Source organism: Chaetodon auriga, chromosome 14, assembly GCF_051107435.1.
Source record: "Chaetodon auriga isolate fChaAug3 chromosome 14, fChaAug3.hap1, whole genome shotgun sequence".
NCBI lineage: Eukaryota > Metazoa > Chordata > Actinopteri > Chaetodontiformes > Chaetodontidae > Chaetodon > Chaetodon auriga.
Window position 1 is genome coordinate 23,225,447 of NC_135087.1, and position 27,705 is coordinate 23,253,151.

Below are 27,705 nucleotides of genomic sequence, written 5' to 3' on the forward strand. Positions count from 1 at the left end.
GACATGATTATTCTTATCATTACTCCATCACTGTTGTTATAATCATTTTGAGAGTATTCATAATGCATGTGCTATCAAACAGTGTATGCCACTGCACCACTGACTGCATTCTAGTACAATATGAGCTACTACACCTCCACATCCATCAGTGGGCATAACGCCAACCTTTTATCCACCTCTATTAGCATCTGTGGTGAACTGAATATTACAAACACCACTAACATATTTGTTTAATTCCAAAAGTCTTGATGAACTGCTGGAGTTTGCTGCTGTCTATAACTTCACTTCAACTGTCCTCACTATGTCTTTGCAAGTTAGAAATATCACAGGACTCATATAGTGCATCCATATAATCTCTTTTTGTGCCTATGCATTGTGTAAATCTAGATCAAAGCAGCAACTGACAGATAAGTTCATCAATTAATGTATCAATACTCACTGTCAGCTGTGAAGCGTTTGGTCTATAAATGATCTGAAACTAGTGAAAAAGCAGCAGCATGTTTGGCATTTTTCTTGACAAATAACTTATTATAACTTATATATAACTAATAAATAACTAACTTATAAATAACTATTACATTTATTGATATTAGTCCATGGACAATAAATCAATCGCTGGATTAATGGATTATAAACCATAAAATCCAACATGGATCACGAATATAGATTTCTTACTAACAGTATGTAGACATGTGGAAACCATCTTCTTGTCGATCAGCACACACCACTGAGCACCTGCACTGTCAATAACACTCATCACAATCAATGGTTGCAAAGGAAAAAAACAACAATCAGTTGTTAGGGACAAAAGTTTATTGTAACCCTACAAAAGACAAAACAAAAATAAAATTATAGAAATGAAAAAAAAAAAAAGATTCTCATTCTTATACAAGTCTCAAAACTATCCATCATACACGGACCACAGTTTAATTATTCATATTCATATTTTTAGTATAACATTTTGTTGTAATGCTGTGTGTACATACAAAATATAGCAAACTAAATAAGGCAAATAAATAGAGGTACAACTTACAGGAAAATGGAACATTCCTCAATGTTTTGATCTTTTTTTTAAATCTTATCTCAAACATCAAGAATGGTGTACAAAATGCTTTTTTTTTTTTTTCCAACTGTACATCTTTCGGTGGAGGATACTTTTTTCCAACCATAAAAATACTGACTCCTCACAATTATACAACCTCTAAACTGGGTGCAACTTTTCTCAGGCAGTACAAATTGTTGTGCAACAGGTGTGTTCCATATTACAAGCAATTTTCTATTGAGAAGTCAACACATCACACTTTGTGCACCCTTCATTGGGCATGCAGGTCAACGCCAAGTGCATGATTTGACAGAAATGTGGTTAGAAAACATTCCACTTTTTTTTCTTTTACACACCAAAGCAGGTGACACAGACAAGTGAGGATTTCAAACTCAATACACTCCTGTTACGTACGAGCGTCGCCTCTTTGTCTCCCTGCCACCCACCCAACACTGACTGCTCATGTGTTTCCAGGGCCCAGCTGGATTTCCCCAACCTCAGTCGCCCCTTTTCTCTTTTCCTTCTTCACACCATGTTTTTTGTTTTTTTTGTTTTTTTTTTTGCACCACTCTTTCGTTGCACCCTTCTCAATTCTAGAGGGATCTAAGCCCTCAAAATGTCGCTGCAAATGGAAATGTCCCATAATAAAAGTGCATTGAACAAGCTACTAATTTCATTCCTCTGATTTCCATCTGTACACCCCAAAATCAGCCAGTCAATGGCCAAATAAACATCCAAACATGTAACAACATAAACATGTAATAATACTGACAATGTTGCAATACCCCTCAGTAAATAGTCTGCACTACAATATGGGTTAAAGCTCTTGATTAAGAGTTTAAAGGGTCTGCCAAAGTCTAATATACTAAATCTGATTAACTCGAAAGACAAAAGCAGAGATTAGGAAATGGAATAGCTCAAATATACATGAGATGCTGGTTAAAGCATGAGCAATCATGTCATTTTCTCCTTAGGACTTAAGGGACTTCTGATTTCTCAAAGTGTCTGAAGGTTTGAAGCTGTTTGGTTTAGCAGTTAATCTCTTATGTGTGGGACATGAGAACTCCTCTCTGCACTCACCAGGTTCTCTACACTTCAGTCTGAGGACAAATGAAAGGTTCAGGATCAGAGGGGGGGGGGGGGCTGTCATTGTAGGTCAGACTCTCTGGTCTATACCTGCTGGACTTTTAGGAGACTTTGGTGACTTATTGTGCCTCGAGCTGCGGTCAAGTTTTGGAGAACTGCTTTTCACTGTTTGCGATGTCAGATCTGACACCACAAGATGGCGCCAATCGGTTTCATTCCAACTGTCAGCAGCATTTCACCAGCTAACACTGTACACTGGAATGCCACAAGCTCTAAAACACAGTAACAGGAATGGTGTGTGAGTGAAAAGTGGGTCAGAGGCACTTGAATATGTTTAAAAGAGAAACGCTGACAAAATGAAGGAACAAAGGCAAACTGGGATAGCTATTACTACTGTAGTTATCTTCATGACATACAGTACATCTAGAGTTTGTTCAGAAAGACTGGAAATTAAATAAAAGCTGATGACCCATAATCCAACATTGGTTTTCTTGTAACATCAAGTGCTTATTGAGTGAAGTGCAGTGGTAAAAGTGATACTACGAGGAAAAACTACTCATCTCTTTCCCCTGACAAACTGATCCAGGTGCTGCTGCGCAAATCTGTTGACCTGTCAGACTCTCAACCAACCAACCTATTCTTAATGAGGGCATATTCCAAAAAACTGACGCTGTGAATACACAGCCTCGGCTTGGAAGTGTTGATTATTAGAAAATATGCACGACAGAGGAGATTAAACACAGGATGTGCCAGTTTTTCCAATTGTACTGCTGGACACCTCGCAGATACAGCACCTTCACTTTCTATGAGAAGCTGATCTGAATGTTGTACCAAGGCGAGCTCATACATTACAGCCTTAGTCGTGCCTAAGGCTCAGGTTTTAGAAAAACATGTAAAACACTGCATTGACCTAGGTTGGCATCAGTTCGTACAGAATGTGGGGGTCTGACAGCCTGACTGTTGTTTGGCAAAAGGTTGCCCATAGTAACGGGGTCTAGCCATATGTAAACAAACATGTAATTGAAGGTGGAAGGAAAGATGGAAATGAGGATTTCTACGAGGCTCTCTGAGGCTGCTGCCTTCCTGTCAACGTACACATTAAAAGAACCCTAAACTGATCAAGCCACACCATTTAAATGCTTTGTTGTACCCCAACTTTGTAATAACAGACTCAGCACATAGTGTGGGCTGAGATTACACTGCCAACAGAAATATGAACGCACAGAAATACTGTATGAGGAGCCTGAATGGTGGTAACAGAGTAATCGAGCCCTAGATTAACTTGAGATGTCTGTACTGATGAGCTCTGTCCACATGTTTCAGCACCGGTGGAGCAGATCCTACAAACACTATAGAAGAGAGGAATTAAAGGCTCAGTCACAACTGCTATGCAGCTTTTAGTCGCCGCATTTTAGTTGCAACTGATGGAGCAGACTACACATTCAGATGTGAACCCACTGGCAGCTGAGCAGGGAGAGCGCTGTAAACTACCTGCAGATTGTGCCATTCAGTTTAAATCCATACATGGCATTCCTTCATTATCTCTGCTGCCCATTGAAGCACAGAGAGGACGCTGCAGATCGGCTTGTGGACGCCTGTGAGTCTAAGGTTTATCAGAAACGCTACAGTGCAAACAAGACATACAGGTGTGAGAAAAGGATCAGCAACTGTCTTTTTTACATGGCGCAAACCGTATAGAAATTCACTTCAACAGCAATGTGAACTTGCAACACCAACAAATAATGTATTGCATGTACAAAACCTCCAAATGCCATGAAAACTTAAAAAATCCTCTAAATCTTTGCAATTAGCTTGTCTGCATCTAAATATAAATATATATCAACGCCTAATTGCAGTATGTTTTGTAATAATACATTTCCATTCGTTTTCTCTTTGCTTTGGCACAAATTGATGCCAGAATATTGTTGAAACCACTGAGGAGTGTCGGTGAGGCTTGACCCTTGTGGCACAGTCATCACTTTGTCAGGTGGATCAAGTTGAGCTTGCTGTTTTATTTTTTCCTTGAGTTGAGTCTGAAATCGCAGCTCTGGATGTCCGCACATCCTCCCTGGGAATGCTGTGTGCTGGAGGAGAACATTGGAATGAATCCTCTGGTTTGAAGCGGGGACCCCCCCCCCCGTCACATATCCTTCCTCACTCTTTCAGAAGCCTTCAAAGCATTCTGTGTTTTTCTGACCGCACGCCCATCTTTGCAGGAAAGGAAGTTGATCAACATCCACCTGTTCTGTGGTTGATAAGTCTCTTTCTGGGGAACACTTGAAGCAACCACGACTGCAGAGGTTATGGCTTTGTTCCCCCATCCCACCTTCTTATTCTGTGTGTTTTTTTAAAATCTGCCTGAAGTCCTTTTTCCAATCGTTTCTCTTGGCCGTGTATATATGCACAGTGTGACTGGCTGATCCCGATGTCCTGTGTGTTTTAGAGCCAGATAGCAAAAAAAGAAAGAGCTGCTCCCGCACCAAGGAACTTACTGGGGAACAGCAAAGGGTTTGTGAGGAAAAAAGAGCAGTGAAAAACAGGAGGAGACAGAGAGCTGGAAGTTTGAGCACAGTGTTAAAAGGATATGGTCAAACGATATGGGATAATGTGTCACAGTGGTCTGTCTGTCCGTCCATCAATCCCAACTGTTCTTCGTCCAGCTCAGGAGACCGTACGACGTCCAGGAAACACGTGTTGGAAATAGCTTTACAAGACCAGAGGAGAGTGCTGCATCCTTCAAAAACGGCGAGGCTGTCCATACATGTCACTATACGTCCAGCTCAGCCATTATTTACATCCTCTCCAAGTCAATGGTCACCTTTCAAGGATCTGGAATAAAGGTGTTCCGACATCTACACCACGGCAGAATTCAGGCGTCTAGTCTTTTTTTTTCTCTCCTTCCTTTTCCCAATCTAGTAGTTGACCTTGGTGACAGCTCGTTCGCGGCCCCCGCCCTCCACCAGCTGGTTGACTGAGCGCTTGCGGTTCCGCTTGAATTTGTTCAGGTCTTTGTCAAAGACCTCACCGGAACGCAATGCCGACACCAGGTCATCAAACTCCCCACCGACCTCATCGGAGCCCCCACTTTTCTTGGCCCGCCGTTCCCGCTCCCTCTGCTCCTTGAGCTGGAAAATGGAGACAGGAAGTGAGGGGACAAAGACAGAAACAGAGGGGACATGAAACACTTCTTCTAAAACCTTAAACTAGAAGGTATTTGTTGGTGATAACAGACAAGAATTTAATCTTTCTTTGGCAACACAATAAAGCAAAGAGCTTTTTCCAAACTGCTGCTTCCTCGAGGTTATTCTCTTAATGTGTGTCTCACCATGGCCTCCATCCGTGCCCTCCTCTCCTCTTCATCTTTACGTCGCTGCATGTTCTCCAGGTCTTGCTGGGCTTCAATGAACGACTGCAAGAAGGTGTCGAAGATCCCAAAGAACTCATCGGGCTGCATCCTCCCTTCTTCCTCCCCAAAGTGCTTCAGAGATTTGGTAAACTGCACACAGACAACACGCATATCATTTTTACATTCTGATGGGAAGTGAGTGAAAAGCTGGTCTGCAAGCAGCTTCTGGCAGATGAACATGGCCACACACCAAAAACTAATGCTTTATTGTATGTACTGTATTCTCTGCTGTGGCTCAGATCTCTCCAAGCTCGTTATGTTAGCATGTTAGCCTTTGCTCTAATGCATGCTTGATGTCCTCAAAAACAGCAGAACACACACACGAATACGTGCATTTGAGCACCGTATGTCCACTCTGTTCAGTCCATGCTGTCCACTGGTCTGTGCCAAGATGTTGCCTGCAGTCAAACATTTATACATTCCTACACACGCACACACACACACACACGCACACACACACGTGTATACACACACACACACACCTTTGAACTGTAGTATACAGCAAAAAAAGCCAATATCCTTATCCAATATCCATGTGTGGCTGCAGAATTCTGGCAAAACTAGACTGCAGATCATTTTTCCTTTTCAAGTGCATGCTTATTCATGCTGATTGTACTGGTTTCAGGAAATAAACACATGCAGCTTTTCCACTTGACACAATACAACCACACTTACTATTTCTCAAAGACACTGCAGGTTTTCAGTCTTGCCCTTGCTGTTGCTATTATTCTCAAAATGTACATAAATGAAAGCAGTGGTGGAACAAGTACTCAGATCCTTCAGTAAAGATAACTACACCACAGTTTCTAAATACTCTATTCTAAGCAAAGCCCATGTTTTCAGAATGTGATTTACGTGAAAGAACATAAAAGATATCAGTACATCTGCAACAAAGACACAAATAAATCCATTAAAATGGCAGCAAATTTCATCATGGATGAGTTGGGTCTATGTTATGATGCACAACACACACTGTCTCTTAACGTGGGGGCAGTAAGTTGGCCAATGCCGCGTGTCGTGTAGCACATGCGATGAATTACACGAAATGATGCCGTCTCTGGGGCAAGCGTTTGAGAAATGGCAGAGACTCACAATACAGCGAAGAACACACAATTACAGTTTTTAATCAAAAAAAAAAACCTCCCTTCCATCTGTTGTCTCTGTTTTGTGATGATCAATGTATACACTGTATGTACCCCCTGATAAAGCTAATGCTTGATAAACTCTCCTGATACAGCTCTTTGATGAGGCCTAAGATAAAGCTTGATCCATCACAAAACAGAGAGAGATCAGCTGTGAGGTGTGTCTGTCTACATGTGTTTTTAGATTAACCCCAAACTGTGCATTTGTGTGTCAACACAGACACAAATCTGCCAGAAACAGCAGGTTTAGCCAACACTAATTAGCTGACACTGGGTCAGAGACGCACTGAAGTAACTTATCATGTAACATTAAAGTATTTTAAATATTTCATGCCATTAGTCAGACAGTCTGAAGTGAATCCTTAATTCTACACATCAGAAACAAAGTCTGTTCAGTTACATTTCCCTTTATTCTCAGTGCATGGCTGCATTCATTTAATGTCATTGTTTTATTGTAGTGGCTTGTCAGTATTTGCATGATACAGGAAGATGAGGGATTTGTTGCTGGAAATAATAAAACCTAGCTTTTTTTATTTGATTTGAATAATAATGGATTAATGGGAGGAATAATCAACAGATTCATTGATTATCTGAATGATTTTAGCCCTCAATATCAGCTAAATATGTGTAAAACTGTCTTCATTGTCATTTCTTTTCATCACTTGGTCACCTAAACAACTCGTAGAGATGCACTTTCATTCTCTCTCCACCAACTCCTCGAAATATTGAGCTCAACTACACAGCAGAGCTCAACTAGAGCTTGTTCGCTGCCAACTGCAGCTGAAAATGATGTTGATGAAAGCTGAGTTTGCGGATGATGATCCAAAATACCCTTCAGTGACCCCTTTCACACTGCACAGAGACGTGTTGCATTCTCTATATAGAAATACTGATTGGTGCAGCTTCAAAGTATCAAAAGGAAAAGCACGTCTAATACAGAACGGCTGGCGTATGTCTCTGCAGCCCATAATGATCTCTGTTGCTGTTGGAGAGCAGCAGTCTCTCCCTGAGCTCTGCTCTGTCCTCATCGTATGTTGGAGTAAAGTGTTTTCAGTATAAAGGAGGAGGAGCGTACTGTATGTGGTTGTAGTGTTGTGATATGAAGGAGTTGGGGCTCGCTCTTTTCTCAGGATACAAAATCATCCTGTCATTATGGGCTGGTCACCATAGCAACCCCCACCATCATCCCTCTCCCCCTCTGTAATTATGTGTCTGGTCAAATCTGTTTCCTCTCGTCCCCTCGGGTCTGTGTTACATGAGTAAACACACACACACACACACACACACACACACACACACACACACACACACATGCACGCACGCACACACACACACACGTGCACACACGTGCGCACACACACACACACACACACACACACACACACACACACACACACACACACACACACACACACACACTCTGTGAGAGGCTAATTATCTTGATTTTTGTGTTGTACTCACTGTTTGTGATGAATTTCATATTTCTATGTGTTTATCATGGATGTTGATTGGTCTTTGTCAAGCACTTGGAGTTAAAACTGGTCAGAATCCACACATTTTTTACAGGCTCTTTCTGATTGGCTCTGGTTAACACATCATGGATTTGGTCTTGCTTGGCACCAACTCCTCAACCGCTGCTTAAATCCTGCCAATTATGCAGAGGTATTGTGACTGCGCTGCATGTGTGAGAACTTGCTGTGCACATGCACTCAAAGGATACCTAATCAACTAAACTACATCATTTCACAAACAGCATGCAGCATGTCATTTCTTTATCCAGCACAGAGAATTCGTCCGGGAAGACAGGGATGGTAGGTGGGTGGTCGGGCCAATGAAAGTGTGCAAGCGGGAATTACTGTAAGTTTTTGAAATTGGTGTTGACCTAGATATGAAAACAGGAACAAAATACTACGTATGTGCAGAGACTCAGCAATGAAGTCAGGTTTTGTACAGCTTTGGTTAGATGCACCTGAAGAGAAGGATCAACATTTTCAACTATTTCATAGCTTTGATCCATTAATTGTATTGTGTGAATTCTATGTTTTTCCTTAAGGACACATGAATAATTTTACAGCTTCACAGAGAACGGATGAATTCCTGACACACTCTCGCTCACTTGACCTCTGGAGTATAAAATAGGCCCCACTCAAACTCAAGGACTGCATTAATGGTGAGTTAAGTGACAAGTGGACAATTTACAACAGACAGCGGGCTTCGCACCAGTCTCAACTGACTAAAACTCCCACGTTCCAGGATGGGGAGGGGAGGTTTTCAGCCCACAATGCAAAGGAACAAAGAAGAAACTGATTTCAATCACAATTAAAATGCATTTCAATCAAAAAGCTCTGTTTCATTACCTATCTGAAAGGTTTTATTTTGACGTTGATGCAGGAACAGCAGAAACTAACAGGAGCTGTCCCTTTATGTGAAGAAATGAAGTGTCTATGATATTTGTTAGAAAGCACGACTCATCATTTTATTGTCGTTGACACAAACTATTTCTCAGCACCATGCTGAACAGTGATGAGTGCAGGCCCTTACTTCCAACCCCAATGACATATTTCAAAGAATATCTGAAACTGATTTCTTGTTTTCTGAACCTTAAATATACTGCACGTCTAAGGCTGCTGGATATGGCACACTAGGCTATTTTCATGTGTCAGAATAGCTTCAGTCTGTGCTCTGTCCACTTGTCATAACTAGTTAGCATGTGTTCTCTCCATAGATGACATGAAAACTATTAACACCACACCTTTGACACCAGATACCGCCAATCTACAGTCTGCAGAAGACTACAAGGCAAGAGGAGGCCAACGTTTCCACCACGTATGCTGAAGGCTTGAAGGAACTGAACTCAATTCTTTTATCTTCAGATTGTATTTCCCCTTCCAGCAGCACATGTGGCGATGCACTGTGTTCAGGCACTCCCTGCTCTGCTTTTTCCTGCTTTGGTTTGTTCTTGGATAGAGAGTGAATCTTGTATTGTCTGTGAACAAGTCGATGTGTGGGTGTGTGCATACGTTGTTGAGGAGAGGGATAAGAGGAAAATCCCTCCTCTGGACTTCCTGCTGTTCGCTCATCTTCCTCTACCTTCTTAAGACACAGAGTACACACCCACACTTCCAGATCTGTATTCCACTGGAAACCTCATGGCGCATCCGAGAGCGTCACACTCCCCATTTACCAACCACAAAGTCACACACACATACATACAGGGAAAGTGTGTGTTTAGAGTCTGAGCTGGTGAACACAGGTTCTTTTGTTTTACAGCAGTAACTGCTGCCCTGCTCCTCCCGCTCATTTCCCGTGATGTACCAACTGGCCTGTTCTCCCTCCAGTTCTTCACCAACCTCCACCCTGAACAAATAATTAAGAGAGGGGAGGCTCCAAAATGAAGCCCATTGGCCCTTTATCCTTCCTTTCTCTGTCTCTTTCACAATCTGTTGCGTCTTTAGAGCAGCAGAGAGGGTTTGCTTATTACCCATTACTCAAAGGTCAGAAGTCCGGAACGATTGGAAATAACAAAATTACATTTAATCAATTCATTAACGTCACATCTGTTGTGATTGGGCCAGCACGAAGCCGAGTTAGACAAGGCTCAGCCAGTCAGTCCGTATCTATTTCTTAACTACATTTCCACCAGTTGTAGAACTGAACTAGAGAAAATGAGACACACTCAGTATCTGTGATTTAGGAGCTGATAGCTAATCCTCTGGTGCAGCGTTAGTGTGTGAACTCGGCAGCAACAACACACAACACTCTCTGCAGCAGTAAACGTCGCTACGACAACGCTGTCAACGACAGGGAAATCAGCCACATTAAAACCACATTCATCTGGAGACAGGTTCACTGTGAACGCAGACACAGTGGGGGTCTGTTCAATGTGAACAGACTCCTTAAAAACATGGAAAATCCATAATAATAATTAGACACTTAACTAGAAAATGCTCTCAGACCTCCACCAAGGAGGCAGTCAGTGTTCAGCACAAAACCCAAAGTTCAGCTACCAGTGAATGAATGACTCCCTATCCTAAATAAAAACTCCTCTTCAGGATCCCAACAAGCAAACAAACATAATCAGTTTGTGACTTAATGCAACAGTTGGCCGACAAAAAAAAGTGAAGTCTCTTTCACCTCGATGATTATCTGACAGCTCTGGAGTTACCTCCCCGAGTGCGCTGCTGTCGGCTTCAGGGAAGGGTCAACATGTCAGCTGAGCGGTTTCATGGTGGGTTCACAGAGCAGACAGGATGGATTTGGAGAGTATTTGTTTCTGTAGAGCGGGTGAACTGTGAATTACAGAGTTTCTGGCTCATTGCCAGGGGTTCGCACGCTCTGAGAACCGACTGAGCCCCTTGATGGCAGGTGGTATATGTGCTGAATTCATTAATATATGTGGGATGGATGTGACCTGTAATATCTTCAAGGTCCCATATTATGAAAAACTCACTTTTTCTGGGATTTGGGGTGTTACTGCGGGTCTCTGGTGCTGCCACACACATACAAACTGTGAAATAAGACCATCCATGCTTTTTTGAGTGAGATACAGATATCTGAAAGTACCCTGTCTGCCAATCAAATTCGGTGTGGACAATGACATAAGAAGCAGGCACATTTGAATATTCCCACCCATCACCTCATTTGCATTTAAGGCTACAGACACCAGAAACAGCGCATTGTGAAAGGGACTGAAACAGAGGGAAACAGAGGGAGGCGAGAATCTTTTCCTAAAAGCTATTTCCAGCAAACAGCTTCAAAAACATCTTTTATGGAACTCATAGACCTATGTAACTTATTGAAAAAGTTTCATAATATGGGACCTTTAATAAACTGAGATGTAATATCTGTGCTAATGATACTATTGAATGCAGTCTACAACATTTAAAAGCTTCCAATGTGTCAGCATCAGGATGCTAAATGTGCCACAGAGCACCAAAGGCAGACAAATTAAATAACATGTACACATACATCTTTTCAACACAGTCTTACTTTGGGATTCCCACAGTCCCTCTGACATCTTTGGTTCCATTTTTCCAACCATACATCAACACCTCAGCCAGCAGAGTTCAAAAGACCACTTTTCCCAGTAGAACAAAGCAGGAGAGTGTGGATTTAAACCACTAACTCAGAGAGACACACAACACAAAGGGAGGATGAGGGGGAATCCATGGTCATTTGTCAATGCTGGGTTTCCCCGACGCTGCTGGAATCATCAAACTGGACTAAGAGGGACACACAGAGGGTTCATGGTTTCTCCTTTCAGTATTCTGTTTCTCCCTCCTCCCTCCTCCTCTGTCTGACATGAAGGCTTGGCAGTGAAGACAGCTAGTAAAGGATGCATTAAAGCCACCCACATGGACATATGAGCCTACAGTATGAGCTTCTCTGCACTCACACACACTGTTCACTGTACACCTGAGTGGTTATGCCATTAGCTACCTTGTCCTTGGCTTCACTCAGCTGGTCCTCAAGTTCAGAGAAGCTGAAGCCAGCCACAGTGATGAAGTCACCGATCACAGCTACAAACTTATCCCCACGTTCCCTCGTCCTGCTCTGCTGGTAGTGCAGCTCCTGGAGGAGGGCAAAACAGACGACAGATGCATGATTTTCAAAAGGGAAATTGATGCAGTTATGACATTCTTGTGTGTCTCATGCACTTAGAGAGGACAGAGGAAGAGAGAGATAGAGAAAGTGAAAAGTGATTTTTCCTTTAAGCTAAGGGAAGCACATTTTCCTCAGTTACCAAACATTATAAAAAAAATAGCAGAATTCTGTGAAGTGTAATATGTGTATGTGCATTCATGTGTGCATGCACATAAGCCCTTGTTTCTGTGTGTGGCTGCAAATGTGACATTTGCCATTCTGTGTCAGCATTGCCAGCATTTAAACACCTCACCCTTCTGCCCAGCTCTGCCCTGCTCCACAGCATAATTACAGACAGGAGAAGAACCAATGGGACGGAACATGACACAAACGCATTACAACTCACCGCCTCTAGTGCCTTCAGTCCACTTTTGATGTTGTGTACCTCTTTTTCCAACTCCGCCAAACTAGTAAAAGAAGGGGAAAAAAAACCTGTTACAGAGCCTATTTTTGTCTGTTGTCTTGTACTGCACTTTCCTTCAAGTTTTGGGTGGAAAAACTGTCCTAATTTACATTTTCGATGACTTTTTCAGGTAAAAGACTCCAAAATACTTGAAAAAGAACATGACTACAATCAAAATTACCTACTAACTATATATCTTGCAGAGTATTTTTTACAGTAACAACTGTTGGCACTGCAATACCTTAAAGCACATGCAGTTAGGACTGACACTGTGCTGTAATAAAGATCCATAGGTATCTTTATTAGCTATGTAAGAATCGCTACAGTGAGATGTTGTGCACTAACTTGACTTTGGCAGCCTCTGGTACACTGCTGAGGTCCTGCTGGATGTGCAGTGTGTCAGGGTAGTTCTTCTCAAAGATCATGATCAGGTAGTGCAACATGGTGATGTTCCTGTTGAATCAGAAATCAGAAGAAAGTTTTAGAACAAAAGTCATCTAGGAAACAGAGACGTACACCTTCTGCTTATTTATGCTGTGTTGCTCAGGTTCAGCTCATTGATGTCATATTATTTGCAGGCTCATGGCACAGTCACTACTTTTGCCTGTATAAAAAAAATACAGGAACTGGATATGAACTGACTGACAGGAATCAAGGGATGTAAGCATCATGTTGATGGGACATTTTTAGCTTTAGTACTCTCAAATAATCTACTTTTATTTCCACTGATTTTGTCACTTCCTTGTTTTATTTCCATATGGGATCTAAGTTATTTTGACATTTCCACTCCCATCATGCTGTGGGACATACAAGCAGCAAATGTAAAGAAAAAAAAAGTCCAATTTGTTTGCATTTAGCCAATTTCCAATTTTAAGCCATGGAAAATCATGCTACTTTAGCAGCTAACAGTCCATGCTGCACTGTAAACATGTACTATGTAGAATGTATGATTTTTTTTTCTTTTTTTCAGAACACTTCAATCTCAGGTGCTACAGTACTTCATTTGTCATCCATAGTGCCCCCAGCCCACCTGTCTATGCTGGACTTGGTGTCAACGATCTTGTTGAGACTGGAGATCTTGAAGCCATAGGCGTTGCCTCTCTGGCCCTTGTTCATGAAGTTGCCGAAGGCCAGCACCACCTCCAGGATCTGAGTCATCCTCTTGCTCCGGACCACCTCCTTGGATGCATTCAGGATGGCTGGAGGAAAACCGAGAGTGAGAAGCAGCTGGAGAGGTCATACAGTAGGTGATTGATATGTGTGCTTAGTGCGTCACCTTTTATATTACATAATGAACTGCCCTTTTTCCATTCCATCCCCTTCCATTCTGTTTCTCTACTCAGCCCTCATGAACACACATGCAAACTCTGAACTGTACATGGCCCAAAGGTTCTCATCCTTTCCTTCATTTTTAACATCCTTCACGATGATTGATCAATATTCTCCACAACAACTGGGCAGCTCGGCAGGGAAACCCATCAAGTCCTTCCATCCATCCATAAAACAGCAGGGAGAAGGGAATACTCCACACAACCCTGTGCTGTCTGTTTCTTTCCCCCCAGAGAACAGACGGATCATGTACAGTGCAGGTGGTTCCCCCTCTCCAAGAGCAAACCTCAGTGTGTATGTGAAGATCATGAACAAAGTCCATATTGTTATTGTTACAGTTCTCTCTGCTGAAATGCAGCATGGGAACCATGCTTCTTCTGGCTCTGCTGACAGCGTTCTGCTGCAGAAGGGGCTGGCAGCCAACTACACTGTTTCCTGAAATGTCTGAACATGACCATGCTATTGAACATGCTGAGTGGGGAATATCGTCTCATCTAGCGTATATGACAAATAATGTAGTATACTCATCAAAACAGAGAACGCCATATAAGCCAATGGAGCAGGAGGGTCTTTCAAGTAGCTCTGGCTCAAACAGACACTATAACAGCTTCATGTACATGACACACCCATGTACATACATGTGCACGCACATGTGCACAGACCTCATTGGAAGCCTTTTCCCTGAGTCTTTGAAGTGAGCTGCAGTGTTTATGAGAAAGGCTCTCCCCTCTCAACATGAGCCAGCTTTCCAAAACAGCCTTCTTGGTAAAATGGAAGCTGGCTTCAAGGGAAAAACTACAGTGGGCCAATATACAGTTGGCCACCCGCTCTCACCATGTGCACATGTGCACACTTAAAACAAAGAAGGGATTTCACAAGGCAGTGTGAGAAGCACGGGTCAAAGTGTTCAAAGTTAATGACATTTTGAGTGCCTGACACTATGTTTTACTTCGCGTGAACGTGCACAATCATGCCAATGTAGATGCCTGAAATGCCCAAATGCCCAAAATGAAATCTTCTGCTTCATTTATGCATAAACAGCATTGTAAGAACAAGTTTAAAACATGGCAGAAGTGCACAGTTTAAGGAACTAATCTTTAGACTTTTGAAAGGATGAAACTTCTGTTATTCTGTATTTTTCTTATTGTCAACAAATCCCATAAAAAGATCAAAAATAAACAATGGGCCTCATGCAAGAACCCATTGTCTAAACAGTGTTTTTCAAGTGGAACATACAAGTGACTCCAGAGTGACTCCACTGCCAGTAGTTCTGCTTTTTCCTGCTGAATTCTGACAGCAAGCAGCCTTACTGTATATGGTATGTTAGGGGTGCTAATTATGCACGTCTAATGAAGGTGACTTTCATTTGGCTGAAACAACTGATGACAAGTTTATGCAGTTAAGAATTAAGTTTGCTGAGTCCTATTTGGAACGCTCGTATGAGCAACCCTCACAGGAAAATTTAAGAGAGGTTCAGGATAAGAATATGAAAATGCTCTTGCATTTGGCCCAATGTGTCTGTTTCTTAATCCTTTCTGAATCCTCTACACCAGCGGGGGCCATTTGGTGCCGGGCTGCACAGAGAGACTGAACAAAACATATTTTATTGATCATCAGAGTCTGAAAGAGGTTTTATTTTGAAAATCAGGTGCATCTGCCTGTGCCTCTGTCCACGTCAAACTGCTCGGTCACGTGATACGGTAGTAAGAAAGTAAGTCCACAAGCTAGCAAAAATGAGTGAAAAACAAACGTCTTTGGAGAGCTTCTTTGAAAAGGGGAAAAGGCCAAATGATGAGACAGAAGAAGAGCCTACAACATCCAAGAAAAAGAAAGCTGCATTTAAGAGACAATATCAGCAGTCCTACTTAAAATATGAGTTTATTGCTTCCGGTGATTCTCACGCACCAAGCCTGCTCTGTGTAATATGTGGTGACAGGCTAGTAAATGAGGCAATGACGCTTTCTTGTTGGAGAGAAACAAGTGCAGAGCTCCCACTAATTACAACACCTACATTCAGTGTAATGGTGAGTTGCATTTTTAATCATTTGTTTTTATCCATCAAAATATTGCTTTACAGGAAACCAGTCTGTGGCGCAAAAAAGGTTGGGGACCGCTGATCTACACTGTCCATGGCACTCAGTCCCAAGCCCATGGGTCCCTGTGCAAGCTAATCTTTAAAAACAACAAATGAAGTTTTGTTTTTTAGAAAAGCTCTTTAATTTCCTTTTGGCAAATGTTGCCAAAACTGGAGGAAACGATGCATTTGTTGGGACTATTTCCAGCCACAGATGAAAACACACTTGGTGCTTTAGTGAGTATCTCTGGCAGCAGGTCAGCGTATGTAGGATCTAATAAAGATAAACTACACAGTGTGTGCACTCATGGTAAAGCAGTAACATGGCAGCCAGTGTAACAGAGTGGCTCGGTGATGTGTTTTTCATAGTTCTTGGACAACAATGGAGCTCAGTGGAACAAGATGTATCAGGCTTTGGCAGACACTTGTTATTATGATCAATTCATTCTTTAGTGTTTTTTATGGAATTTGTTGACAGCAAGATTAATGAACTTTACTTGCCTTATCCTTTAAATAAGCAATCACTGAGAGTCAAGTTCTCTGCCTTTTAGTGGCCTCCGAGATCTTTGTCCTTACCTTCAACCTTAGGCTTGGTTTCAGCTAGACGCTCTGCAAACTTCTTCTTAAAGAACAGAGCTTGCAGTCTTTGCTGGTAGTGGTCAATTCTGATGGAGGAAGAAAGAAGTAAAAGGAGGAGAAAAGGGAAGAAAAACAGAATAGGAGGTGAGTTACATTTGTCTCCTGGTGAGTGAAAGTTCAACTCCTTCTCTCTTCTTTCACAGGTCTGTTATCATCTAATGGGGTCCCATCACCTTGGAGAGTTGACAAATGGGTATGTTAAACTTGCCAAAATGTTCGCCGAGCGAGGAAGTGGGACTTTCAAAGAGAGACCAGGGATATTAACTGGCAAAAAAAAAAAAAAAAAAAAAAAAAGGAAATAACTAAATCCCAGATGTTTTCCTCAGACCAAAGGAGATGTGGTCAAAAGGAGAGAAGTTGGACTGGGTAATGTTTCACAGAAGGAAATGAAAAGGTTTAATTATCTTGTACAAACAGTACTCTGAGAAAGGATGGAATGTGGAAAAAAGCACTGATTTAAAATGTCCCACTCTGACGTGATGGGAATCCTCAAAGGGCAGCCATGACTTATTTTCTCAGCTAAATGATGAATCAGCCTGAAGTTTGATGCTTGTTCTTGATCCTAGCCTTCAAGGCTGCTTCAAAAGATCATTCTTTTTGAACAGACATTGTGCTTTTCAATATTTTAAGATCTATATGTAGGTGACTAGTTGGATCTACTTGTACCTTGATTCCACACAAAATCTGAAATCTTCCATTTCAGATGCATGCCAAAGACTTTCAGACACTACATGATGCAAACATTACATCTGTTCTATCACACAAACACTGACTTGTGTGTAACTGATAAACTCTACACAGTACGGTCATCACCATATCCCACTTTCTTACAAATGTTTTACATAAAGACTAACTGATCCTGCAAAAGGCAGATTCCATGCATTGAAAAAATCTAGTATACAACAGAAGCTAAATAGTTACACAAATGTTGTTATCGGAGGCGGAGTGTTGTACAGTAATGTGTACCTGCTCATTTCAAAGAGGAAGCGATCAGCCCGGGCCATCCGCTCCAGCTCATGTTTGTGCTCCTCCAACAGGTCAATATCACTTTTCTCTGGGACAAACTTAAGCAGCTGCAAAAATGGAAGGAAATGTTACTCCAAATGGTAATGCAGTTGTCTATGGGTGCTATGCAGCTGATAAGCTTTACTTAGCTGTGAGATTTCTTAATCTTTCCCCATCAACCAAATCCATTTTTACCTACTCAAACAGTCATAATGCATAATGCTACTGCTACAAACTATATACAGTGTACATGATCATACATCCAGTACTAAACCCCACCTGCTCCAGCATATCTTTGGCTAGCTCTTCTCTCTCATCCATCTCCAGTATCGCCCTTTTGATCTCTTCATTGCTCATTTTTAACCTGCAAAGGGAGAAAATAATTTAATGACAGTTGTTTTTTTTATATATATATATATATATATATATATATATATATATATATATATATATATATATATATATATATATATATATATATATATATATATATTTTTTTTCATATTACAAACACACAATGCAGAAAACTGTGAGTGGGTTGATTCTAATACTCTAAGACTGATCTGGACCAGCATCAACTCTGGGAGCACTGCCAGCTGTTATGAGTGTTAAGTGTACTGGTTTGTCATCAATAATAGCATTGTAAATCTGCACATCAAAGCCTTATTGACCAACTGCTGACCCCATTTGGGTCTAGTTTATACCCTCAGGTCATTTACTATTGACATGAGAGTGAGCTCAGGGACCATGCTGCAGTTTTGTCAGACAGAGAAAGGTTTCAGGAAGCCTGTTTATTGATCTGTCAAGGGGGGTTAGGCTTCAAATTCTCTAAAGGGGCTTTGGAACATTGCTGTTAGGAGACATACAAATGGTAACCATATTGTCGGGTGAATCTTAATTGATGACAGCTGATTCCAATTCAGATATAGTGGGACTGAAAACCCCTTGGGACAGGGGTCAGTTTTATGTGTCTTAATTTATTCTACATGACTTAACGTAGACACTGATAGTACTTAAATATTTAATAACAGACAAAAACCTTGTTGAAATCTGACCACCACTCCAAAGATGCATCTTCACTCAGACAATGCTTTAGTCTGTCATTTCAAAACAATAAGTGGATGTTAATTTAATTACGGTGACAGATGTCTTGATGTGTCCATTAAAAAACATTTTCCCACTAGACATACGAAGAACCTGCCTTAAGCAGCTCCACCAGTGTTACAGCTCTAACCCCTGATCCCAAAGGTTGCAGTGTCACTTATTTCACAACAGCAGGTGCTCTGGACATCTTACAGAATTACAGACTAATTAACAGATCATAATTTGTCATCTACTGATGGTACAATGTAGCATAATAAAGAGTTCTGGCTGGGACCCGTACTTTGAAAGTAGGATGATACAATTCTGTGCACGTCTACCATCAATGACTGACAGCTCTTTGACCTTCCGCGTGCTGACGTATATGTCATCCATAGAGCCTGTGTCTTTCTGCAGAAAGATGAAGACAAAGAAGCAGATTAACTTTGCAACATAGTTTCACTTATAAGAGTGCTCATATAAAATGCAAAGCCTGCAAGTTGAAATGTATCCTCCTCACATCTTTGACATTTTTATCCTAAAGATGAAATGGCCCCCTCTAAGCATTTAGCCAATGCCTTCACTTGGAGACGATATATTACAAAAAAAAGACTTAAACATTTAAAAACCCAAAAGAACCAAGTCCAGCTGTTGCAGCTAATCACTGTCACTATCATGCACAGACTAAAAGGTTTCACTCGATCCAAGCACTTTAGTTGGCCTCAGTTCCCTGACTTTCTTTCACAGTCAGTGACTGTGAGTGTCAAATTGTCGTTCATCACATGTCAGAGGCCATCATACAAGACTGATTAAAAAGTTGTAAATCCTGGACTGAATTGCAGAACATCTTAAAAAAAGAGTGAAAGTGAAATCCAAAGTAGGACCTAGTGAGAGTTGTTGCCTTTTAGCCAGTTCTCACGCAACACATATAGCACAGGATATCACACCTTTCATGGTCTGACTAAGGACACATCTATTCACGTCTTTAAGGCAGATGACCTGTGGTGACGTAGGTGAGGCACGACCTGCACATATATGGATTCATAGACATAGTCATCCATCAAATTGGAGTAGCTTTCTACAGCTAGTTAGCTCTGTTTCTTCAGCAGGATACCACCAGCTCAAAGTTAGCTTAACACCCCCATTGGTGTTAACTACTACCTCAGATTGGTGAGTGGAGCTGCACGTGGACTGCTACGTTTCTCTCAAGCCTCGTATTTCATAAAGAGCACCAAGGCCAAACAGGTGAAGAAAAAGTCTTCTGCTGCTCTTTATCACAGTGCCTGGCTATTGACAGTATTTGGATCTGGATGGAGCTGAAAAAGCTGAAACCCAAGTTGTCTGCGAGGCCTCACAAGCCTGCAGTACTACCATCTGCCCCTAGGGGTTCTGCGAGTTTGGGTTACCAACTGGTGAAGTTGCATTCATCTACTCAGACTCAACAACACTCGACTTGGAGCAAGAGCCCACCACTAGGCATCCCAGAGAGATTTAGCATTACACTCCTTCTAGCTCTGAGGCTGAGTGGAGAGGGGCTTTTCTAAGTTCTACTCAGGGGTCCAATGTCAGAAAACACTGTACACTGCACTGCAAAACCCTTCCATGTACAGAAATGTGCTTTTGTTGCCTCAGGTTGTAGTCCCCGATTTGGTTGTGTTTAATGTTTCTCAGGAGACTGTCATGGCTGTCGTGTTGGCTTGGATGGAGTGATGCCAGGCACTCAACTTCTTCCCATGCGGTACTTGAAGGAGTCTGCTGGCTGAGGCCTGTGGTTAAATCCAGCATCCCCTCATGGGATTTGGCTTTAGTGCTTGAGGCCCTTTGTGATTCCCCATTTGAGCAGATTCAGTCAGTAGATATGATTTTTCTTTCATACAAGAATGCACTGCTTCTCGCTTTGACCTCCACAAAGTGAGCGGGCAACCTTCATGCTTTGTCTATGCTTCCCTCTCATTCACTTTGAACAGCTCCAAGGTTACATTGCGCCCAAAGGCAACATATTTGCATAAGATTATCCCTGTAGCTTATAACACTATGGCTTTTGAGCTCTAAAGCTTTTGTCCTCCTGCTTTTGCATCCAAAAAGCAGAGGAGGATACATTTGCTATGTCCTGTGCGTATGCTATGAACCTGCATAGACTGCACTCAGAGTGTGTCTTTATGTTACCAGTTGTTTGTCTCTTTTATTAATCCAGCCAGGGTCTGTTTGAACAGGCTTTCTCACTGGCAGCTATCTCCCTGACAGCAAAAGTATTCCACTGCCTCATGGTGTGAGGGTACATCCGACCAGGGGCATGGAAACACCACAGGCTTTGTTTAAATGGGTATCTATGCTGCAGCCATTTGATCATCACTGCACATTCATTCTGTCCTTTTTCCTGGGTCTATGATGCAGAGGTTTGATGCCAATTTGGTGGCTGCTCTGCGGGGCATAACTGCATGTCCCATACTGTATGTGTTGTATCAAGTGAATTGACTGAAAGGGAACAAATTGTTATGAGTATAACTTCTGATCCCTGAAGGACAGGAACAAAGTACAACACTAGGTTGCCCCGCTGCTCAGATGGGCTTAATGAAGAGTGGTTGTTGATGTGAGGGATGACCAGGTTGACGGATGTATCTGTGTGCAGGTGGGGCCTCTCATACATCATCACAAGTCCATGTCCAAGTACAAATACCATTTGCACTGAACATGGATTCATGAGACCCAGTGGTGAAGGACAGCATGGCTTTCCTGTCCTTGAAGACACCCAGGCTGTATTGCTTTTCTTGTGAGAATGCATAGCCCAGTGTGAGCACCCGGTCAATCCAGCCCTTCAAGATCGCAGGAACAGTGAACCAGCTTATGGGGAACTGAAAGATAATGAGATCTGCCTCAGGAGTCAACAGAGGTGTCTTCCGTCAGGCCACCGAGAGACATGACATGCCATACTATATGTGTTGTATTCCTCTCATCATTCCTCTTCTTCAGGTAACAGAAATCACAGTCTTAACGTGTTCAAAACGTGGTTCAGGCCCTTCAGATATTTTTGTAAGCTTCCCACAAATGTAGTATTAAAAATCCACGAGGGGAAAGAATACATGCCATGACAAAAATATGGGGCTGCATGTTAAACACATTCTATTTATGGTCTGCACTGGTTTCCTGCTTGCCAGAAATTACCCTTTTGAGGTTGCTGGCTATGACGTAGTATGTAAAACAGATGCAGCTTGTAAAAAAAAAAAAAAGGTTTTTTTTCCATGCTTGCATTGACCCAGGGTGCCTGGAGCAGAATGAGGTTGGCACTGGGTTAAGTGGACAACTCCTATTCACTAGGCCTGCCAAACCCGTCTGCCCCCGCGCTAAAAGCAATTTTGCCAACTTGTGTAAAGCATGTGCACACCACCTAATGTAACTGGGGACTTCATCTTAAATAACCATAATTAAGTGGCACAATTGAAATGTGGTGAGGTGTTTGGACTGTTTGTTTTCTGTTGTGCAAGGCAACCTGACTGTGAAGGCTTTTTTAGCATCTAAGTGGCTACACTTACATTTAGGCTTTTCGTGCTCAGTTCACGATGATAAATTATGATAATTAAGGCAATGAAAGAAGATGATGGTTATAACGGAAATCAACACAGTAACTAAAATGGAAATGGGGATGATTAAGAAAAATAAGACAATGGTTATTAAGATTAATGCTGGATTTAAATAAGGCTTTTCTGAACCACCACCAAAAGATAAAGCCAACCAGCTATGCACCTTCTTTAATTTGCTATTTCCTCTACACTGTTATTTCAAAAAGTGGTGAAAACATGTCTTTCAATCTGCAGTAATTTATCTTTTAAACACAAGGAGCACATGATACTGTAAATGCAACACTAGACATATCATCTTTCACCTTAAACAGGTGACATAGTGAGGATGTTTCCCATTTATACATAATGCAGACACAGAGCAGCATTAGCATTCATCTGAAGTCGTGTTTCGGGTGACAAATAACAAATGAAAGTCCAGTATTTTACTAACCCTAACCCTAAACTGTGTTTTTGGTCTATACCATGTCCTGAGAGAAATATCACACTCTTAATTGCTAAATGCTTTACTGTGTTCACCAGCTTGCTGCTAACTTTGTCTATCTGCCTTTTGGTGTTGAGCAGTAAGTGGGTTTTTAGAGAGACATCATGACAGTGGTGTGAGTGCACCAAAACAAAAATTTGCAGACCGGACAGCTCTACAATGTTCTGAAAGACACTATTAATTTCTGTAAAGCTCCTAAATAGGAGGTGCTATATGCTTGTATGCACATAAAGAAAGCCTGAAAGATTGACACTTCTGTTTCACCGGATAACTATAGTGATTGTGTGTTGAGCAATGAGTTCTGCAAAAAAGGTGACCTATAGCTCAATACTGTGCTTGAACACATCTTGTGTCAACACACACACACACACACACACACACACACACACACACACGTAGAGCAATGAAGCTGCTGCTGCTGCTGCTGCTTTGCTAAAGTGCTGCTCACACTATGCCTCCCAAGAAGACACAGTGTAAGAGAAACAGAAGTATTGATTAGAGCAGCTTAAACAATAAGCTATGCAAGATGAAGGTCCACACATCCCATGACTTTTAAAAAAAACAACATAACAGCAAACATGGTGTACACATTCTACAACCAGTCACATAATAATACATGAATTATACAAGCAACTGACCACTGTATCCAGCAGCTGCATTGCAGAGGAGAAGGTGATAGAGCTGTGAAGGTAGGTAACAATGAGGTAAAGATGCGGGAAGATCTTTAACTCACCTGTTTGAAGGATTGGTTAGTGAGCAGGTCCTGCCCAGGCAGTCGGAGAGTGCAGAGAGACAAAAAAATTGAAAACACATGCAAATATTAGCACTTCAAGCAGAAAAAGGGGTGGCTGGAGCAAAGAGCTACAGCTATGCACACTAAAAGCTGAAGTTGGAAGGCCTCTGTGGGGAAAAACAATAATCTACTGACCAAGTCATCAGGGGCTCATGAGATCTATACTAAAAATCTGAACATTTCTGAGCTGCATAGGTGAACAGAAAAGCTGTTTAACTCTATTCTATTTTTGTTTCCATATTCTTAAAGAGGTCACAGTTGCTATAATGTGTTCTTTTGATTGCATCTTTCTTGACATCGAAACCAAGAACATGAAAAATGAGTGTGGTAACTAATCCTCTAAGGCAAATGTAAACAAAAGCCCATTTTGAAAGATGGACCAATGATAAGCTAAAATAAATAATTTAAACAATTATGCCATGTATAAACACTGCAATATTGTCCAGTTAAACAGAATTTTGCTCTTGCCAAATGGAACCGAGTTGTCAAAAACAGGAAGATCTTGGGTTTTTATGTGGCCATATCCATAGAGATCTGCATTTCACCGCTGGCCTGTGCCAATAAAAACCTGTTCTGTATAAATACAGTAAATACCCACAGTAAATCATTGCCAGCAACAACCTCAAATGACCCATTACGCTTTAATAAAAGCCTGAAAAGAGAGGTTTTGCTTTTAGTTGACAGAAGGCTTTTAAGCGTGGCAGTGAAATGCAGTATAAAGGAATTAAATGATGGTAATGCCTCTGTAGAGGTTAAGTATTGCTCTTCCATTCAGCCTTAAAGACCTTGCTTTAAACTATGATTACTAGAAACTCATTAGGGCTTATTAACATTCCAGTTAAACCCATTTGAGGCAGTCAATTGATTTATGCAACTGCACACAATATTATCACATGACAAGTGGTGTGTAATTAGTTTGTAGCACAGAGGGAACTAATTGCTATGTACTGTATGGTATTACCCCAAAAGCATGCATAGTGAAATTACCCTATTAGTTAGTGTCTGGTTCAACATGGTTTTGTCAATTGCCTCTTTATTTTAGTGTTTCCTGTATCATGACTCCCCGTGACTTCAGTGCTATTGACTGTGCTGTCCTTATCATGAGCCTCTGAAGACCCAGTCAGTTCCTCAATACTCACACAAATGCTTTAAGATACTAGGGCAAAGCTTGAGCTCTGTGGCATCTCTACAATAAGGCATTCAGCAGTGAACAGCTGCTCATGGTAGCCTGGAGCTGGACCCTTGGCACTTCAACATCATCCCACACTTCAGTTCATCACGCACACACTCACACTTAGCCACAAGTTAAAGAATCAGCGCACAATTCAAACTTCAAATGCAACTCACTCACAGTGATTAAAACAACAGGTATGTAAGGGATTTCTGTGACTATATTTTGATGCTCACCAAGACACAAACACACACACTGAACCGCCAGTCAGAAAACTGCATTCCAGAATATTATATCCCACTTGTGAACAAATCCAAACCTGTTGTCTCTGATAAGCTGAAAACATCTTCTCTATGTCCTTGAGGTCAAGAATCTTGAAAGCTCTCAGGTCATCTATGTCATTCCAGATGGTGCCATTGATCATATTCTGAAAATGGGCAAAAGGGTCATAAGGGATTAACACTTAAACACTTCTGGTGTGATGATATCAGCTAAAAGACCATACCTTTACACTGCAGAATAACTATGCTCATTTCATATATATATTTCATATATATATCCATATATCCCATATATATATACACACACACACACACACACACACACACACACACACTTCTTTCTTTCAACTGAAGTTTTTTTATGTTTTCAGTTTGGCAAAGCAGATGTTCTCATTGCTCTCTCACCTCTCCTAGTTTGGCCCAGTTGAAGGACTTCAGCGGATGAGAAGGCTGAGGGATGGATTTGGAGCGCATGGTTGTCGCTGAGTTGAATGATGAAGGAGGAGGCGGGACTCCGAAAATGGGAGGGGCTCCTGGTGGAGGAGGTGGTGCTCCAGGTGGAGGAGGAGGTGGTGGGGGAGGTGGGCAACTGAAAGGTAGTGGAGGAGGAGGTGGAGGAAAGCCACCCATCATAGGTGGAGGAGGTGGAGGCACAGGGCCGCCAGGAGGTGGTGGAGGAGGTGGGAAGGATACATTTCCACCCTATTGGGAGGAGAAGGAAAATAAAAGGTAAGTTACATTCATTTGGTGGACACTTCTGTCCAACTCAACATACAATAGGTGCATTCAAATTTAAGTGCACTAATAAGGTCAATATCAATCTGATCCAATTTTCAGCAAGAAAGCAAACAAATATATAGAAAAAAATAAAAATGTCCATTAATAAGATGAAAAAATTACTTGTGAATTACTATTCACAACACAATTGCAGGACAACATAGCACTGACTCATACCGTATGCTGTACATAACACACTGTAATCTCATATCAAATTCAAGACTGCTCACAGCTATGTCATTGATCCGTGAAGACAGGTCCAGGACTTGCTCCCTGGCTGAGCGGAGCTCCACCCCCTCACGCTGGAGTTTGTCCTTCATCTTGTTCAAAGTCTTCATCATATCCTCCTTCTCCTGGGTCTTGGTTTCACACTCCCGCTCCTTTCTCTCTAATTTAGCTAGCAGCTCCACATGATCTAAGAGGAAACAAAGGGGCATAAATTTGTTCATATGATGTTGTTGGGACCTCACCACTTCAATGAGCAATGAGGGGCCTATATGTAAGCCTGATTAAAAAAAAAAAAAAAAAAAAACTTTGGACAAAGAACAAAGAAATGGTGCCAAAAACACATCAGGCCTCACAAATCACACTTGAGAGCAAGATTCAGTTTGAATCCAAATCCTGGTTTCCCATTGGACGAGACCCAAAGGGACTCAGATATCCCTGTGACGGCAATGACATCACCAAGGACGTTAAAAATCAATGAGACCCACTCTAACTCACCTTTCCACTGCAACGTCAAGTTGCTATAGGAGGTGTGTCATCCCTAATCAAATGTTTATACTTTAAGTAGCTGAGACAACAGTCTTTTAACTCACTAACTGGTGGGGGTCCGCCATCTTGTCAGTCTGGATTTCAGAGTCGTGTCCCATTATTATTCATTCTTATTAATCATTTCTTGAAATTAATACAGTTATTAGCATCAATAACTATGCTGAATGTCTGCCAGATCCGCACAATGTAGATACAGATGATGAGAAGCAAACAGGAAGAGGTACATACAGAGAAGCAGATAGTGATTTGTAGGCAAATATATTAAAAGACAGATTGTTGAAGAAAAAAAATGCATGATGCATTCCATGATGCATTTGCCCTTTCCACAGAGTCCAGTGTATAAAACAAGTTTTACCTTTCCTGAACTTCTCTGCCTGGTCTCGCCATTGTTTCACCTCATTCTCATTGACCAACCTGTGAAGCAGACAGACAAGAGTAAGCACAGACACAAAAACAGACGGATAGACTGAGTACAGCCTTGTACAAAATGCTTGCATAACTGCCATCCAACCCAGTCAAGCCAGGACATTTTGAGGAAATTCAATCAATGTATTGGAAATCTATTGATCACTGGCAATTTTTCTTGACTTCCTTTCTGTGAGAGGAATTCTGATTCATTACTAGCATTGACTGGGTAGGTACAGTTTGCTCTTTAAAGCTGCATAACACAACATTAGTGCAAAAAGAAATCCTGCAGGGCTGAAATCAATTGAATTTTGGCACTTGGTTCTGCTCGAGGTTAAGCAGGGTTACACTGATGTTCTGATATAAATGTAAGATCAACTGATGTGAGAATGAGTGTTCCTGATAATGAGCCAATCAGGGAAACTGTGGTTTGATATAAGTTAATAGGAAGTAAGATGTCAAAACTTAAATGGAAAATTAAATGAAAATATTATCAAATGGAATGTTCTGAATCATTCATTTAGACACAGAAAGATGAGGAAGTGAAACCTTGAGCATCGGTGGAAGCCATGGCTAGAGTTGAGGGAACAGACATG

The 27,705-nt window shown here is 41.6% G+C and overlaps 1 protein-coding gene across 3 annotated transcripts in view; it reads right to left on the minus strand.

The window, feature by feature from the left end:
* Positions 1-1,604: 1,604 nt before the first annotated feature.
* daam2 (dishevelled associated activator of morphogenesis 2) overlaps positions 1,605-27,705 on the minus strand; it is a 106,618-nt gene continuing 80,517 nt past the window's right edge. For 2 of the 3 annotated variants that reach the window (XM_076749069.1, XM_076749070.1), the window contains exons 12-27: positions 27,659-27,682; positions 27,060-27,118; positions 26,161-26,345; positions 25,559-25,855; positions 25,192-25,299; positions 23,642-23,671; positions 19,154-19,260; positions 18,049-18,133; positions 17,731-17,837; positions 16,702-16,790; positions 13,753-13,921; positions 13,068-13,175; positions 12,666-12,726; positions 12,116-12,247; positions 5,454-5,624; positions 1,605-5,253 (exon numbers count right to left, since the gene is read on the minus strand). In XM_076749069.1, the coding sequence (XP_076605184.1) occupies positions 5,041-5,253; positions 5,454-5,624; positions 12,116-12,247; positions 12,666-12,726; positions 13,068-13,175; positions 13,753-13,921; positions 16,702-16,790; positions 17,731-17,837; positions 18,049-18,133; positions 19,154-19,260; positions 23,642-23,671; positions 25,192-25,299; positions 25,559-25,855; positions 26,161-26,345; positions 27,060-27,118; positions 27,659-27,682 (1,945 nt within the window). In that variant the 3' untranslated portion in view covers positions 1,605-5,040. The remainder of the gene's footprint in view (positions 5,254-5,453; positions 5,625-12,115; positions 12,248-12,665; positions 12,727-13,067; positions 13,176-13,752; positions 13,922-16,701; positions 16,791-17,730; positions 17,838-18,048; positions 18,134-19,153; positions 19,261-23,641; positions 23,672-25,191; positions 25,300-25,558; positions 25,856-26,160; positions 26,346-27,059; positions 27,119-27,658; positions 27,683-27,705) is intronic. The other variant, XM_076749071.1, reaches the window with a different exon arrangement.